Source organism: Leptonotus elevatus, chromosome 14 (genome assembly GCF_054856555.1).
Source record: "Leptonotus elevatus isolate MCC_2025b chromosome 14, RoL_Lele_1.0, whole genome shotgun sequence".
Classification (NCBI taxonomy): domain Eukaryota; kingdom Metazoa; phylum Chordata; class Actinopteri; order Syngnathiformes; family Syngnathidae; genus Leptonotus; species Leptonotus elevatus.
This window is the reverse complement of record NC_141252.1, coordinates 16223783-16242995: the sequence shown is the minus strand read 5'-3', so window position 1 is coordinate 16242995 and position 19213 is coordinate 16223783. Positions and strand designations below refer to the sequence as shown.

The 19213-nt window shown below is 37.0% G+C and overlaps 1 protein-coding gene across 1 annotated transcript in view; it reads left to right on the top strand.

The window, feature by feature from the left end:
* The window catches only part of babam2 (BRISC and BRCA1 A complex member 2), an 84974-nt gene that overhangs the window by 11393 nt on the left and 54368 nt on the right, over window positions 1–19213 (top strand). The window contains exons 5-6 of the mRNA XM_086093918.1: window positions 13838–14032; window positions 14835–14909. Of these exons, the coding sequence (XP_085950044.1) occupies window positions 13838–14032; window positions 14835–14909 (270 nt within the window). The remainder of the gene's footprint in view (window positions 1–13837; window positions 14033–14834; window positions 14910–19213) is intronic.

Sequence of the window (19213 nt, the reverse complement as noted above, 5' to 3'; positions counted from 1 at the left end):
ACAGCTAGCTAATTTGTCAAGTTATTATTGATCACAATTACAAATATCTATCTATCTATCTATCTATCTATCTATCTATCTATCTATCTATCTATCTATCTATCTATCTATCTATCTATCTATCTATCTATCTATCTATCTATCTATCTATCTATCTATCTATCTATCTATCTATCTATCTATCTATCTATCTATCTATCTATCTAGCCATCCATCCATTGATCCATCCATCCATCCATCCATATAAGAATGTTTTTCATATAACAGTGCAACTCAAAGTGCTTCACATTGTTAAACATGACCTCCCACCACCCACAAGGACCCAAACGCACATATGCAAACACAAACAAAAATGTAGGAGTAGAAACGATCCGAGGCTAGGTACAGTCCATAAAGAAAACCTCTATCTTCTAAGTTGGGACATTGCACCACAATACAATGATTTGCAAATCACGTTCAACCTCTATTCAATTGAATATACTATAAGGATAAGATATTTAATGTTCAAACAGATTAACTTTAATTTTACTTATTTAATGTCTACAAAACGTTCCAAAAAAAGCTGGGACAAGGGCATGTTTGCACGGTGTAACATCATCTTTCCTTTTAATAACACTCACTAAGCGTTTGGGAGCGGAGGAGAGTAATGTTGAAGGTTTGTTGTTGGTCTTTCCCATTCTCCTTTGATGTACAACTTCATTTGCTCATCAGTCCAAGGTCTCCATTGTCATATTTTGCGCTTCATAATTTGGCACACATTTTCAGTATGAGACTGGTCTGAACTGGTGGCAGAGGAGTCTAGCACTCACACTGTTTTACTATGAAGCTAAGTTGTTGTGACGTGAAGAATGTGGCCAGGCATTACCTTTCTTAAATAAGTACCTTTCAGCATTAATGGTGCCTTGCCGTTTATGCTCAGAGATTTCTCCAGATTCTTTCCATCTTTTGATGATATTAGGACCGTAGATGACAAAATTCCCATATTCCTTACAACTGTTCATTCAGAAGCATTTTTGTTAAACTATTGGCTCAAGCAGTTGTTCACAAAGTGGTGAACCTCACCCCATCCTTTCTTGTGAACAACTGAGCCTTTCCGGAATGCTCCTTTTATACCCAATCATGTCACACACCAATTTCCAATTACCATTTCCCCCTGTGGAATGTTCCAAACAGGTGTTTTTTGAGCATTACACAACGTCTTTTCTTGCCACTGTCCTAGCTTTTTTTATTTTTTTGAATGTGTTACATTTGTAAATTAAAACCAAAATATTTGCAAACAAAACAAGAATGTTCATCAGTTTCAACATTAAATGCCTTATATTTGTAGTGTAATTGGGTGTGGCATGGCTCAGCAATAGAGTGGTCATCTCCTAACCCAGGAGTTGTGGTTTCGATTCCCATCCCTTGTGACCATGTTGAAGTTTGTAATAGGTGGAAAAGCGCTACACACGTGAAATACCATTTGCCATATAATGTAGGTTGAAAAGGATTTGGAAATCATTGTCTTTCGTTTTTATTTACATTTTACACAATGTCCCAACTTCATTGGATTTGCGGTTTGTACTTGTGACCAAGAAAACAATAACATGATGTTCTTTGTTGTGATGGATTTTGGTGTGCATGGGAATCTTATTTTATTTTTTTTAACCATGAGAACACGCAGTGAAAAGGCATTTACACGGCAGTATACAAACCTATGATCTGTTTCTGACCAAAACAAAGTGTTCATGATAAGTGTTAAATTATTACTTTTGTCCACTTCTAGTGTTATTTTGCATGCATTGCATGCATTGTTTATTCATGCAAAGTCAATATCCTGATAGACATACAGTCAGTCTACCAGCTAGTTTGGCGTTAGATGCTTTACCAGCTTTTCAAATTAATCCTATTCATGTTAATCAATTGTTAACAGCGTATTTGCAAAGCAGGTAGGTTTTCTGGTGCAGATGGTATTGTCTGACTAATTTTGAAGAAGTGGAAAAGTGCATGTAAGTAAGGTTAATAAAATACATTAGAGAACAGAGTTTTTAGTTTTATTCAAATTAGGGTGATGCAAAAATGAGTACACCCCACTGAAAGTCTCTGGAGCAAAGCCCAAAAAGCCTAAATTTTAGACTACAAACGTCTACAGCCGAGTCTAATTATTCATTACACAGGTGTCAAGCAGACTGTTGACTATAAATGGGTGTTACTTAAAGAAAACACTTTCCCATTTCTTGTTGGAAATTATTAGTTTTTTAAAATTGTAGTTGGAATTTACAATGTAGTCTATGTGCTGTTTTGAACAGTATGAGGCTGGTGAGCAGCTTCTAAAACACAAGAAAAATGTGTTTTTCCATAAATTCACAACAACAAATAATGCATCCCACATGTCCTTTTATAATACTATACTTAGTTGCTACTACAAGTACTGTATGGTAGTGGTAAGAAATATATTTTCTTATTTTTCTTACCATACTGTAGAATGCAGTTCTCTCTTGTAAGTCTGTTTGATTTAGGTATATAATTCAAGGCTGAAAATAAGCAAACAATTTACAAGTCAAAATGTTATGGACTCAATACACAGTATATATATATATATACAGTAGTTGTGAATTGATGAACTAAGTTTTGGTTTGGAAATATTTCTGTCTTTGTGTACAACCATTTAACTTTGGTATTTTAAGCCAGGACTGTGCCACTATCATTCCTATTTTTGCAGTAGCCTAACATAAAGCAGCTAAATTCCCCTGCTTGTGTCAGAGTCTGGAAGAGAAGAGGGGAGTATTGCTCACTGTCTCATAAATCCAGCTGTGAACATAAGGGGAAGTACCTCTGCTGAGCCAGTGCTTGGCAGGTCTTCATGTGTTTATTTTCTCACATAGTATATTCCTGCAGTTTTCTCTTCATATGTTTGTAATTTTGCTACCAGAGCTCTTCTCGTCTGCCTCAACTCTTCAGTAAGTGCACCCTCACCCTCCCTTGCACTTTTAAACCCTAGACTTCCCAGTAAAATCATTGTCAACGCCACAAATATTGGTTTATAGTTTAAAATTATTACACCACCGCACCCCCATCTACAATTATTGATGTCAATTGACAAAAGAGATGTTTTTAACAGTTACTCTGAAAGAAGGATGCATAGAAAAACACCCCCTACCCCAAACAATAAGATTCAGATTTTATTAATCCTAGACAGAAGATTATCGTCTAATAGTTTACAGTAGTGGTCACCAACTTTGGTTCTGAGTTATGTCTGGCACACATGTATTGAGGCTCAATGTTGCAAACCTACACTGGAAACGTTCGATTGTAGGTTAAATGTGGGACCAGACTGTGGCTAATTAGGCTCTCCGGCAGTTCCCCATCCTAGAGCGCTTTGTAATGGATACAGGACTTGTTTTAAACTGGTCACTCTTTTTAACCTGTTCCTAAGCTTTATTTACAATAATTGTGTCTGGAAATGTAGAAAGTCAAGGTGTGGAGTCATTAAGACCTCTGAAAATATGAGTTGCAAGAGCTGGATAATACAGTTTATGAGATCTATATAATTATCTAGATTTCTTTTTAAATTTGTATTCAAATGTGATCCAGTCTTCATCTATGTCTTAGCAATAAACAAATACACTCTGCTTGAACTATTGCCACACAAGCATGTTTTCATGTTTCTATTGGACACAGCATATAAACATTGCATATACACTGCTGGGTGGAAATAGTATGTGAACCTCTAGGTTAATTACTTCTCCAACTGTTAATCGGAGGCAGCCAACTAGGAGTTCAATCAATGTAACGAAAATTGGAGATGTTGGTTAAAGCTGCCCTTCCCTATTAAAAACACGTGAGCTTTGAGTTTGCTAATCTTAAAGATGAAGAATCTTAAGGTGATGCGTCAGGACAATGACCGAAAAGATTTAAATTAATTAACAATTGAATGGTTTCAAACAGGAGAAAAGCCTAGTCAGTGTCCTGACCTCAACACGATTGAGAGGCTGTGGTATGAACTTAAGAGTGACTCACATCAAACACTCCAAGAATATTTCTGAATTGAACTGTTTTGTGGGAAGGGGAAGGTTCCAAAATTTCCCCTGACTGTTAGGCAGGTCTGATCTTAAATCACAAGAAACATTTATTTGGTCAACGCTTTTGCAGTCAGAGGTTCAACGACCTTAATAAATCTAAATGTTCACGTACCTTTTCCCACCACATGCGTGTTGTGTTCACTAAAAATGTGAAAACATGAAACTAATAATCTGGTATTTGTTTGTCACATGTGACTTCGGTAGATCACATTATTAACATTATCACCAATTAAATGCAGATAATCAGGTAATAGCAAAGGGTTCAGATGCTTTGTCTTGTAACTGTTACTGTACTTGAATTCCCTTCATATTTGTGACACATTATTTAAAATATAGCTCAGAGTAGATACATGCCATGTGGTAGCCAGTTTGATGAGTCAATTCGAGTTTATTTGTACAGCCCTTAATCACAAGTCTTAAAGGGATTCACAAACCCACAGTTGACAAATATTAGCAACATCCATGTTGAAGATGATTAAATTGTGGATGACATAATAGTATATATAACTGTAGTATGAGTTTTATGGAATGTGTAATGTCAACTTCATCGTCAAGTGATGAAGAGAAATAAGATAAACCTTAAAAGCATTTATTATGACACTTGACCATGATATTTTACTGCAATACAGTACAAGCTCATCATCAAAAGAGGTCTACTTTTCACTTAAGTGCGCAAAATCAAAGTTTGTTTTGTAACAGATTAAAATCATATAATATAAACTCCTCACGTGCTTTGCCAAAGCCAATTTCCAGAAGATGTATGTGCGTTAGACATTTTTAATTCCATCTAACATGTGTCCTTAAAAATTCCCAACCACCACAACCACACAATAAGCTGTAAACATGTAAACTGTCTCGTAGGGAATTAGTAATTAACAAGTATAGTACATACAGTGACAGATATCAGAAAAAATCAGTAGTACTGTTATAATTATTACATTTATGGCATTTTATCCAGTGATGCACCAGCAGTGACTTTAAAAACTGCCAATGGCCAGTTGGACTGTGCATGTCATGGAAGTCAAGACATAAGCGGTAACCCAATCATAACAATAAGCGAAATGCGCAAATCGGCAGCACGGTGCATTATGGGTAGGCCGGCTAGTAGCCTGCTACCAACTTTTCCTTGAAAACCAACGGGGGAAGTGCTGATTTGGACCTTTTCAACCGTTGGAAAGTTGATGTTTTTTATTTCATCTATTTTAAACATGCATAGCGTGTGGTTACTGACTGCCCTCTGCTCTACAGCTAATTAAGCTTATTTAAGTGCTTAATATTTGGCTGTATGTGTACCGGGAGTCGGACTGAGGAGGCACACCGGGACACGCAGGAAGAGACGGGTTAGATCTTTCTTCACTGAGTGGGTCGATTGGGGCTAAAAACTGGTTCTTAAATGACCGTCACTCCATTAGTTTTGTTAAACGTACGTCCGCTAGCAAACTTTGTGATGCTTCCGTCTGTTCCCTCGGTTTCAGCATATTGACAAAATAAATGTGTTATAGAAATTTTTAATCTTAGCCTCTTTTACGTCCGTCTGGATCTTTCTTTTTCTGTCTGGAAGTGGGAAGAGTGAACAGAGGTTTACAAGCGTACACTTCCGTATTCTCAAGCTTTGCAATGTTGTCTTTTTGCCTATAAACGCCATGAGGAAAGTCACCAAGTACGCCTGTCATTTTGTCACTTAGGCTGAAAGTCATTCAAACAATGCTTGCAAGCATTAAGTTGCACAGTTATGCAAACACTTTCAGCACTCCAATCTCCGTTATTCAAATGACGGCTATTTTGGTATCCACACTTTTTTTTTAACTTGATTTTCACGCATGCGCAAACGTAATGCGCACTTCGCTTATAATGAATATTGAGTTAATGGCGTTGTCCCGACTTCAAAATCCCAGCAGAACATTTCTACTAGGTCACAAAAACGGGATATGTCCAGAGAAACCGCAATGTCTTGTTGTAATTGCCTTGTAGCACAAATTACTGAGATTTAAATCCGTATATTACTCACTAATGTAGTGTTTAAATAACAAACAATGTAATTGTATAATTGTTACTTAATATCGACATTCACTTATTTTAGATATACCTTTTTAAGACCACCATATCTGTCATACTTTTTCAAATTCTTGGTTACATTTGATTTATTTTTTACATTCAAGTACTGCAACTTGCTTTCATAGCAGTAAGATGTTGGATTGTGAGTAGGTGTCCACCTATCATTTGATACTAAAAGTAGTAAAAAATGTAATAATAGAGTCCTTTTTTTTTTTCTTTGACATTGTCAGATCACTTTGCACAAATGCTATAAACTGGCATCAAAAGAAAACATGTATTGATTTTTTTTCTTCTTTCCCCCCCATTTTCCATTGACGTCAGATTTTTACATCATGCTCTCCAGTAATAGCACCTGGTGGGTGAAAGCGTTTTTGTGAGTTTGCTGTGATGTTATCCTCAGATCCCCACCCCATAACTTAGTTTATTGGAATCATTTGTTGCTTTACTTTAAATAAGAATAATGCTTTAGGAAAATTCATCATAATCAAGGTAATATTCTCAGAAGAAACAGGTAAAACTTGATTCTGTTTGGTCTTTAACTCGCCCTACTGAAGCCAAAAGACTGTGATGTAGACTCTTTTCAGTGTTGCATGGGTGGAGAGGGGTGACGAGCATTTTGGGAACAGAGAGGTGACCAAAGAGGAGGAAATGACAAAGACAGAGGCAGGAAGGGAGGGGAGGTGGACAGCAATACCAGTTAAATCCCTTGCGTAGAATACTCTTGCATCATATTTTTTTGTTTTTTTTGTTTTTTATTGCCTAATCCAGTAAATGACAGAATTCTCCATATTTTGTTATGCTATTTATCCAAGATTTTCATTAGTTTTTTAAAATGTTTATCTTATTTAATTTTTACGTAAAACACTACCTCTTTGGTTTGATTTCTTTGGTCTGTTTGGATATTTATGGCGGGCCATTATGTGATTTGTGTTGCATGATTGTGCAATTGCACATTTGCCCACTTCCATTCCTCTGTATAATTCCTTGTGCACTCGACACATGCCTGAATTTATATGACTCATGTGTGTCTTTAATGCTGGATAGTGCTGGATAATCTACAAAACCCAATTCCAATAAGATTTGGAGGTTGTGCAAAATTTGAACGAAAGCAAAATACAATAATTTGCAGATTGGTTTCAACCTATAGGTATTTTCAACTGAACACACTACAAAGACAAGCATTTACCAGTAAATGTTTCATAGTTTTTTGTTTTGTTTTGCAAATATTCACTTATTTTGAATTTGACGCCTGCAACATTTTTCAAAAAAGCTGGGACAGGTGCATGGTAACCACTGTTACATCAACTTTCCTTTTCTTAACAACATCCATTAAGCATCAAGCAACTGAGGTCAGTAATTGTTAAAGCTTTGTAGGTGTAATTCTTTTCCATTCTTGCTTGATTTAGAACTTAATTTGCTCGACAACAGTCTATGGTCTCTCTTGCTGCATTTTGCACTTCATAACGTGACACATAATTTCAATGGGAGACAGCTCTAGACTACTGGCAGGCCAATATAGTCCTCGCACTCTTTTACTATGAAGCAACACTGCTGTAATACATGCAGAATGTGGCTTTCCATTGCTTTGCTGAAATAAGCAGGGAAAAATACATTGTTTGAATGGCAACATATTTTGCCATGGGCACACAGATGCTGGCTTTTGAAGTTTGCACTGATATTAGTCCGGATTATCCTTTTCTTCTTTGGCCCAGAATACACAATGCATCCTTGATTACAAAAAACAATTTGAAATGTGGACTCGTCAGACCACGGCACACTTTTCCACACAGTCCATCCTAGATGAGCTCGGGGCCAGATAAGCCGGTGGCATTTCTGGATGTTGATGCATGGCTTTTGCTGTGCAAGTTTGAGTTTCAACTTGCGTTTGTAGATGTAGCAACAAACTCTGTCCACTGACAATAGTTGTAATGCATCTGAGGGTTGAATCTCATATCAGTGTTGGTCTTCGGCCTTGCCGCTAACATGCAGAGATGTCCCCCAGATTCTCTGAATTTTTTGACAGTACTGTATTCTGTTCTTTACATTTTACACAACATGACAACTTTGTTGGAATTGGCATTTCCATTTGATCATGTTGTGGTCAGAAAACACACAATGTAGGCATTAGTTTGGTAATCGAGGGTCACCTTTATTAGAGTATGCATAAAACTGCTTAGGCAGAACTGTCTCAAACATACTTGAATAAATAAAATAAAATCTTGACATATTTCATTCTTTCCGTCCGATGCTGCTAACACCCTATCTTTTGAGGAGCTAATTGCCAATTTTTAAGTCTAGACTTGGTCAGCAATGTATGTTGGCACTAAAAATTATGGGAGTTTCCGAACAACTTTTTTCAGTTAGCGTGTATAAGGACAAGACCTGGGGTTAGCCCCAATATCCTCCCCCAAAATTTATCAGCCCCAGACTCCTCTGAGATGCAGAGGCAAGCTTTGTCTCGTTAAGAGTGGAAATGTCATCAACATAAACAGCTTGGTGTTCTTTCTTTGTAGTCTGATCATGCCAAGTTATTGAACTGGAGTTTCCGCTTTTGGGTAAATTAGCTGAAGATGAACAGAAAACAATTGTACTAGATAACATGGACACAAATATGGGGGCACCATTTTTTAATTCAATGGTCACTGTTTGATAAGAGGGCGTGGACTGGTTTAGTCATTCATACATTTTATGAATTACCTGGCTGTTATAACATATTTGACATACTTTTGTCAAAATACCCAAACAATCAAGAATTACAGCAAATTTTACACCCCCTACATCTTACCATACTGAAATGACCTTAACAATAGAGACTTTCACTTATGGCCTGGTACTCTTAAAGTCATGTAAAAAAATAATAAAAATTAGGATAGATCTATGAGCGATCAGTGTCTTGTTTTCGAATCTGTTCCATTTACCAGGCTTTGGAGAAAAAGAGCATATATTTTTAATTCTACATCATATATGATATTGAATACCTCAAAAGCACAAAAAAAATGACACACTTTAGTGTGTCATTAAAGTGTATTGGTTAAATGCATATTTTGTTTATCTTTGAAATATATGCTTTCCCGCAATACATAATGATAGTTCCTTATAAACATAGTTATTGTAGTTTACAGTAACTCAGCCAACATGAAAAAGCAATGAAAAGTGAATTATTCTATTTTGTCCAGGCACATTTCTTCAAGTCTTATTTTTAGCACTTTGAGATTTCTTCTGAAATGTTACAAATTAAATGTATTATTATTATAATTATTTGTCCTTATTTTCTTGTTTTGTTTTGTGTTCTTGTATTTTAGGGAACTACTTCTGATGGTCTAGTGTTTGTAGCGTGAGACAATGTAGCTTACGGGCTCCCAAAAGAACAGTGTAATATGTGTAATGTGAAGCTAATAAATAATCCAAGTATTCTTTTATGAAAAGAAAGGAAACATGACTTCACGCTACCCTCTGCTAATCTTGCATGCCATATATTGGTGAGCGCTTCCTAGCTTCTGCTCCACGTCCTCCCCTGGTACTGTTCTAACAATGGACTTCAAATGGCCTGTAGAGTTGGGTCAACCTGGGCATAGTGTGCAAACTACCACTTCCTTCTTGCTTAAGCAGATAATGCGTTTCAGCTTTTAATAGTCGTATTATTGGCAGAGCTCGCTAACATGTCTGGTAATGCTTTAAGCAGGCAGAGCATTTGTAAATTGAGAAGCTTTGATGGAAATAACCGACACAGGGCAATCATCCATGAATATATTGGCTGAAGTGAGTAAACCAGTTCAAGAATGCATGCTATTTCTGTCAAAAACTTGAACTGTGTTGGACAAAAACTGCATGGATCACACTGAAGAAACACTGGCTTGAGAATGCCAAGTGTCTTAAACACATGACAAGAGCAATTTAGGATGATCTTAGATTTGGCAATCTCTGGGGGCGAAACAGGGTGTGAGCCCACTCTTGAATTAGAGACTAACAGAGATTAATTTAATACTTGGGAGTTGTTTAATGCCTCACACTTTCAAGTCAACAGCGATTTATTGGATCAGGTTGCCAGCATCTATAAAAATCACATTCAAGACATAAAAACAATTTATGTTGGCCTATATAATTATCTTGGATTTTCAGATGCCAGCCCCTCTCTTACTGGCCAAAGATAAATACTGGATCAGAGATGGCACAGGAAGACATAATTCTGTCAACTTGTGTCTATTAAGTGTGAAAACACTAAATTTAGGTGTACATTTGTTCTTAAAGCGATACACTGTGTTCCTTAACACATGCACACTAAAATCTATTTACACACTTTTAGCTTATGAATTTACTTGTGCAAACTTTGGCTGCTCACTTTATTGAAACATTGGAGATACTTTATCCCCCACCACAAAATAAAATAATGACATAAGACTACAATTACATGAATCAGTGTCAAATCTTGATACAAATCAGATACATTGATATAAAAAAAACTTTTAAAGCTGACGTTGAATCAAATTCTCACATCTTAGTATAACATGTCTTTGAGTTTGCTGTACTTGAATTATTTTTAAAAGGAAACACATAAGGAGTGGTTATTGTAGATTTGATCATAAATAGATTCAGCAATGTAACCGGTTTGTAACCTATGTGCTTTGATAAATGGATAATGAAATCTGCCCGAACCGATGCGCACTGTATAATATAACCCGCGAGGATAAAGTAATGCTGTAATGGTAAATGCTAACTGGCCCGAGCTTATAGAGCGCTTTCTAAATGTACTAATTTCATGCAACCCGCATGCTTTGTGGTAATACAAATACATCGTCTTTAGTTTGTAAGTGACATTTGACCTGTCAAATATGACCTTTACATGTTTTGCTGTTCTACTATTAAACTTGAAGACTAGCCCAGAGTTTTGATGAGGACCCTTTCTGAGTCGGGATCTTTCACACAGAAACTTATGTTAAAAGGCTGTGAAAATGTTGGCTTTGAAGGGCAGCGTGAACATCAAAGTTATTTTAATTGCTAATTCTGTATCATGTTGTTGTGATCAACTAAAGCCAGTAACAAATTAATGTTATTTTGTTAAAATTCCCGCAAAACACTCATTTGTGCTTCAGTATCACTTCATTTCACCTTTCAATTGCTGAACTATTGTGTTAAACAAAGACGATAAACCTTTCTATCTCCATCTATTGTCTGAAGTCAGTGTAGCACTTTTGCACGAACAGCTGAGTTTTACAAGCTCAGATGCTCTCTTTTGATGAGAGAACACCTCTGTGGAGCAATTGTAGGTAAATTCTGCATGAGGACGCTTTACCTGCAATTATTGATGGGGCATCTTCTCTTGACACCTGTCTGAGAATATCAATTTGTTGGCAGTTTTGAACAATGGTCCTTTTAGATAATATAGCTCCTGCCTTAGATTTGGCCAATGTTATTTTATTGACATTGTAAATGCTGGTCTGCAGTTGACCATACTGTTAATTAAGTTGACAGTTATAATTTCTTTCTACATAAATAGTTATGTTGTAGGATCAAGCTTGCCTTTTCATTGGCTTTGGCCTACTTGCCTGAGCTCTTCAATGCTCCCCCCGCTTCCTCCTTCACCTCTGATCCCTCCTCTCCTCCTCAGCGTAGATCCACTGATATTGTATGTCACAATCCTGACACAGCACTTCCTTAGTCTCTCCTCCGTTTCTGCATGCTCCTGCCCTGGGGCACTGACCGCCTGTTTTGGACAATGCCCGTCCTTGTTTGCATCACCTCCTCATTTCGGGAATCCCGGCATTGCTGGTAACCACTTGCGGTTCGGGACGATGAAGTCACTGTCTCTGTTTAGCCTGCCCTTGCCATTGCAAGGGAGTTAAGTCACTTCGTAACAATGGATGCTTTCTCTATTGCTCTAATATGGGATGCGAGGCTGACAGAAAGAGATACTCAGTTGTTGAGGCAAGCTAACCTAGGCCCTCACTGTCACCAACACCTTTGTGTAATACATGTTCATTCATTCACAGATGAAACTTACTTTAATTTTAGAAATGACTAAGAAGTCTTTCTGTGTTCTGATTTAGTTATTGGTTTTAACCTGCATCTTTTTTTTGTTTACTACATAGTAAATTATGTAGAGCAAATTTGACTCTATTTAGAGTGAGACCAAATATATTCAGTTTTAGAGTAACATTTACACTTGGAAGAGAGTAAAATAAAGAACTGAAAAAATAAAATAAGTCACTCAAGTGCTGAGGAACAAACTCCCGACCTTCAGCTTGCCGATCTACTCGCTGAGCCACGCAGCTCCTGCCCGTGTGTTAGTATATCACTCGTATCAGCTGGAATCTTCCTAACTCCAATAGACAAAAAAGAATGTTTTTGGTTTCCCTTGGATATAAGCAAAAAGAGTATGAGTGGCATAGCTCAGGGTGGTTCAGTGGCAGTCTCCCAAGCTGAAGGTTGTCAGTTTGTTCCTCAATCCTTGAAAGACTTTTATTTATTTTTCAATTCTTTATTTTACTCTCTTCCGAGTGTAGATATTAGCCTACTCTAAAACTGAGCCTATTTGGTCCCACTCTAAATAGTCAAATTTACAGAATTTTGCAGAATTGACTGTGTACAGTAAGAACAATGCTGCACATAAGTTTCACATTAAGCTTGAAATTGCTGTTTGGTCTTGATGGTTGGGCAGTTGTTGTTAATTATTACTACTAATACCACTACTTTTTTTTTTTTTTTTTTTTTTTTTTTTTTAATACAAACATTGCTATTGGTTATGGAAATTTCTTTTTTTTCTAAATCATCCAAAAAGACTAGCGATCAGTAGTGTAACTACAATTTTCCTCATGCAGTGCTACTCATTGATTTACAGGTCTTAGCACCCCTTTTCAATGTTCTATATCTGAATAAACTGTCTGCTTCGAGATATACAAAAAGCTATTATAGTTTTTATGTAAAAAAATAAAATAAAGTAATACAACGATAATAATGATAATACTTGATACTAATGGTACTCTGGTTGATCGACCACCGATCGTGATTGGCCGATTGTTTCAGTGGGAAAAGTACGTGATTGGCATACGTCAGTGTCTTTCTTTAAATTAGATTACGAAAAAACGATCATCCACAGCTCATATTTTGCAGCCTGCAGCAAACTACAGACTATTCTGTGTGCAGTGTAGCATGCCCTCTTCCTTTCTTTAATACTGCATGTTGCAGACCAAACCAGTACCTGAATCCTAAAATATGTTTATAATATGAACTGTATTATTTCATATTAATTGTACTCTGTTTGAAATGATGTCCTGTTTTTGCACAATGGATATTTGCATAGAATGTTTTTTTTTTTAAATCTGATTAATCAATTCATTAAAAACTTTATCAACAAATTAATAAATTATTCAATAAAAAATCATCAAATATTATTAATCGTTAGTGAGCAGCGCTTAAATAAAAAAAATTACACCTGATCCATGCGATGTGAATACAATCAAATGCCTTTTATTCCCCTGGTCAAGACTCTTGATGTGAATCGAGGACTTAAGCTCCACTTTTTTTCTCCATTATGGTACGCTTGTAAGTAAACCATCATCAGATCCAGTGGTTGTTGGTGGATTTGGAGGTCTGCGCTCCACAAGTGTTGTAGCTCTTTTGAAAATAACTTGTGCCTAAAATTGAAATTGGTGGGTGGGTTTCCAACCAAAATGTATGTTTTGCTGAATAATGAGCTGATTTAAAATTTTGATTGTCTTCCTCAGCATTTGGTCCAATGGGATGCAGGCAACCCAGACAGTCTCCTCCAGCTAGTTAAGGAGCTCATCCAGCAGTACCACCACTACCAATGTCAGCGCCTCCGTGAAAGCTCTAGACTTCTCTTTGAATATGATAGCCTGCTGGAGGATCCTAACTTTGGCCGTAATATGGAGATATATGCTGGACACAAGAACAGCTGGGTAAGGATCATTTGCATGGCAGAACATAAGCTCACAGACAATTTAGCATCCATTTGCTAGACACAAGAACAGTTTGGTAGGAAATATTTTCACAGCGACACGTCTGGGAAGCATGTGGATCGGAGGGGGGGTATATGATTTCCCTCTGCTCCATCTCACCTGCTCCCAATTTTAATGCCCCCCCCCACCCCCCACACACACACTTGTATATACACTAGGTGGGGTCACATCCACGGTGTAGGGGTAGAGTTTGCCAACATACAGCCCAACCACTTCATGTATTGTATGTCTATGGTAACAAATGGTTCTGAAGTTGTACAGTGCTCACTTACCAATATGTTAGCAATTTCTGCACGGTTCAGCACTATTTGAAAGGGGTCTGTTATATGCATGCTCTGTAAATGCAAGTCAAGTCGCTTATAATTTGCAGCATTTTGATGCTTTTTTCTTTTTCTTGAGCTCAGTGAAGCTTGGCAGTCATGAAAATGAACCTAATTTCACCAGCAGTACAACCTTATTTTTTTCTTGAGAATATTTAGCACTTTGGTTAAACTAAAAAAACAAAATAATTATGACCACTTGTAGTGGGGGTGCGAAGAACAGCATGCAGTCCACACATTGTTCAAAGCCTTTCGTCTTAGCCTTCCCCAGTTTGATCATGTGATACCAGCAAAAGGGCCTCTTTCAGCAGCATCTCATAAAGTTAGGAACAGGTACAACAACGGCTTTTACCGCTACCCTGCTAGGTGGGTAGACATCTCTTTGTGTCACATTGTAAAATTCTCAATTTCTTGTATTACAGACAGGGGAGTTTTCAGCTCGCTTTCTTCTGAAACTCCCTGTGGACTTCAGCAACATCCCAATCTATCTACTCAAGGTAATTAACTAAACATCATGATTGTTGAACACATTCACATAACACATTCATCACCATCCTCAAGACGTTGTTCGAATGTGGTGCAATACAACTTGTTTCCACATACTGTATGTGTGTCCATATGCTTTGCATAGGCAAAACTGGCAAAGGTCGGATTGGTTTAAAATAATTTCATGCCGTGTGCTTGAACGTGGACTCCAGTCTTAAGGGGCTGTGAGCTGACTAATCAGCAAGCCGTCACTCCTGATCTGCTCTGAACTGCGTGGTGTCTGGAGGCTTTACTCTCCCTCTCTCTCTCTGTCCCTCTCTCTTTCTGTCTGTCTCTCTGTCTCTGTCTCTGTCTGTCTGTCTCTTTCTCTCTCTCTCTCTCTCTCGCTCCGTCTCTGTCTGTCTCTCGCTCCGTCTGTCTGTCTCGCTCTCTCTGTCTGTCTGTCTGTCTATCTGTCTCTCTCTTGTCACTTGTCCTGTCTTTGCCTGCATGATCCTGGATGCTTTGGCTCTTTCGCCTTTGCCAGCATGGTCCACGTTTGTTTCAGGAAATGATGCTAAACATATGGCAAATAGCCGCAATCATCAGTCTCACACCACCCTTTTGTTCCTATGTGTCTCAGACCTGGAATTGCGTTAATATCTAATTATTGTGGTCTTCATGTTCACCAGGCAGGATTTGAGGGATAAACATAATTTCATAATTTAAAGGATGATTGCTGGTGCTGAATGTTTGTGTCTACCTGCATTTTTTAAGGAAAGTTTGTCACTTCATCCTTGCATACAACTCTGTTAGTGAGTTTTTTTTCTTTTTCAAACAAGCTGTCACTTGTATATTCAACAGGTTTCAGTAGAAAACCTTAAAATGAAGAAACTTTGCTGATGATACTGTGCTGTGCAAACAAATGGTTGTCATAAAGGTACTAGATGTTGTATTTATTTATTTTTTAAATCAGTAAATCTTATTTGATTGCACATTCCCGTTTCCTAATCAAATTTTTTTCACTCACATGCATTGTAGTGCTATAGTTGTCAACTATGGTTGACGCTTGGAAATTAAGGATGAGCTTCGACTTGCATAGTGGAGAGTAATAAAAATGAGACTATACCCTGTCCGCCTACACAACAGAGAGAAATGTATAATGCAGCAGATATATTGGATTTCGCTGACAGTTTATCCCAAAAATGTATGAGCGGAATATTCACATTGTCAGTTATCATGCAATTACTAGTCAGTATAAATGCTGTCTGGGGTCTGGGGTCAGTTAATTTCCTGAGCTACACATGTCTTATGTAATAGCACATTATAGGTGCTGCGGAATAATTGAACTGCAGATTTATTCATCCTTTATCTTTGTATCCACATATGGTATTTCCGTTAGATGGTGGAACAGAACCCTGACTTTACAAGTGGAGACTGTAACTTAATTTTCTACAGCAATTATTTTACAATTGAATAATAACTTTTTTGTGTGTGGAAGGAAAGAGAAGACAGATTTGTGCTTTACAGCCAAGTTGAAACTTTGTCCACAGACGCTACTGACACCAGAAAATCATTTTAATGTAGTAATGTTCTCTCTGTGAATAACGGGTGGTTATCTGCAAACACTTAACACCAAGGTCATTATAATAAAAAGTTAACAAAGGTAATTTTAAATAACTGACTGAAACATCATTTTCAGTTTACAAAACTAATTGAAATCATTTTTAATTACACCAAAAAAATCGTTAGTTTTTTGTCTTTGTCAATTAATTACATAGATATCGCTGGCGTCGGGCCAAAACACTTTCGATTGGTCAATAATTCGTAAAAATTACACTTTACACGTGTGGACAGACCAAAAGTATAGATTTTTAAATGTATATATCATTTGCCTAATTGTGACTTACGAGGTTTCGGCCCGACGCCAGCAATTATGCTCTTTGGGTTAAATTTAAGTGCTTTTATTTCGGCTCAGCTGGTTTTACTATAGCCTTTGTATTGATCGCTTAAATAATTACTAGAGTAACTTTTAATAGTGTCAATTTCATTACAAAAAAGATGGAAGCAAAAATAGCCTCAAGACGTTGTTATCTGGACAGTTACTGCAGCGAATGCAAAACAATCCGTTCAGAAATGAATTGACATGATGGCAGAGAGGCAATGAATTGTCACAGATTGTCCAAAGTGTGAGATCATTTATTACGCATCATGTCTTTGAAAATTCAACATTTGAATACAGTTGTTAACTCCATTTTAACAAGCATTTCTGACATAATGCAATGTAAACATTGTTAGCTAATGCAATACCGTCTACTATTGCACCGACAACACATGTATAACATTCCTCGCGGCTACAGCCTGATGTTGGTGACAAATTTACATAACATAATTGTTGCTGCTCAACGAGAATCATGACAGCTTCACAAATTGTTTTCTCTTAAAAGGGTCAAGGCGAGGATCAAGTAAATGGCCGTAAAAACACACAAATAACCCCACAAGCATGTCTTACCCGATTTCGTGTTTTGTATAAAAGTGTGTTCCCCAGACAGCAAGAAATGTTTTCCACAGCAAGTCATTTTTGCCACCCCATTTTTGCAGTGATCTGTCATCTCCGAAGTAGGGATGCACGATAATACCGTGGCAGGTAATTATCGGTAATTATCGACCATTTTGACATGATAAACCAGATAATAAAGACATCTGCAGATAATAAGATATTTGCCACGTTGGTCCATCTGTTGTGGTTGTGCCCAACTCCTCCCCTCTCCTACGGTAGTGTCGCATATTTGTGATGTCATAATGCGCGCGACCTCGTATTCACAGAAGATGCATCATGGCGACATGGCAGTTGCCAGTGTGGGCTTTCTTTACTGTGTCTCCCTAAAACGTTACCCTCACAATTTTTTGTTGCATTTTTTTTTTAAACATGACTTTTGTTTTAGCAAACTCAAAATGAGTTACTGGTTGTCTTTGAAGCAGCAATGTCAATAAAATTCATGGTGCTTTCACAATTGTTCAATGTATTTGTACATGTTAGCCTTATAGTAGGACTCGAAAGTATATTTGTATTCAATTAATTTTGCAAACAATTACCGGCTTACGTATCGGCGTATCGACATCGGCACTTTCTAAATTATTTGTTTATCGATATCTGTTGAAAATAGCATTATCGTGCATCCCTACTTTAAAGATATTCGGCACATACCTGGTACCTTTTCTTCTTCTTTTTTATGATATCATGCAAAGCGGCGACAGCAATGAGGAAGTGTCTGAACACAAGTAGTCTCTATAACAAATTACGATGCAAATACTACTTTTTTTTTTTAAAGCAATTTTTTCTTCAGTTTTTTTATTTTATTTTATTTTATTACATTTTATTTTTACATTACTCAAGTACAAAAGAAAATTATCTTTTGAATGGCGTTTTTTTTGGGGGGGGGGGGGGCAGCGTAAAATATTCCAGTACATGTTATTCTTGAGAAATTATTGTGGATAGTGAAATTAATTTGCGTTAAATTGCAAGAGATGTAATGGCCGACATCAGATAATTCATTCACACACACACGCATATCTACCTTCATGCATATGTGCACACACAAACCTTTATCCCAGTTAGGTTAGGTTCCCACCACACCACATATGGCTACGCCAGACATTGTTACAGTAGTTTAATTGGTAGTATTGACTTTTTCAGAATTGCATGAGATACAATTCATTCAATTTTGTACAATTTTGTGTAATCTTAGAAGCATATCCATAAGATTAAGATTCACTGATTGTCACACCCACCTAAGTGTGGCGAAATGTATTCTCCGCATTTGACCCATCTCCTGAGGGAGCGGTGAGCAGCAGCCGCGCTCGGGAATCATATGGTGATCTAACCCCCCAATTCCAACCCTTAATGCTGAGTGTCAAGCAGGGAGGCAAATGGGTCCCATTTTTAGAGTCTTTGGCCAGGGATTGAAACCATGACCTCCCAGTCTCAGAGCGGACACTCTACCACTAGTCTACTGAGCTGGTTATTGTATTGTTATTCTTTTTAAAATGGTATCTTTTGTTTCTTTATTACACAATACTTATTGTGACCTTTTTTTTTTTTTACCTCAAACTCAATAAATACCTGTATTAAAAATAATAATAATAAAAACCTAATTAAGACCAAGCATTTTCAGAAAATAACTATTAACCTGCAAATCCACTTTTAAAACTAATATAAACTACAGTAACTGAATTTGTAAGTGAAAAGGCACAATGAAATAAAATCTTTAATTATAATGAAAAATCCAAACCTATTATACTGTATCTCTGCTAACACTTCAGCAGTATTTTTTTT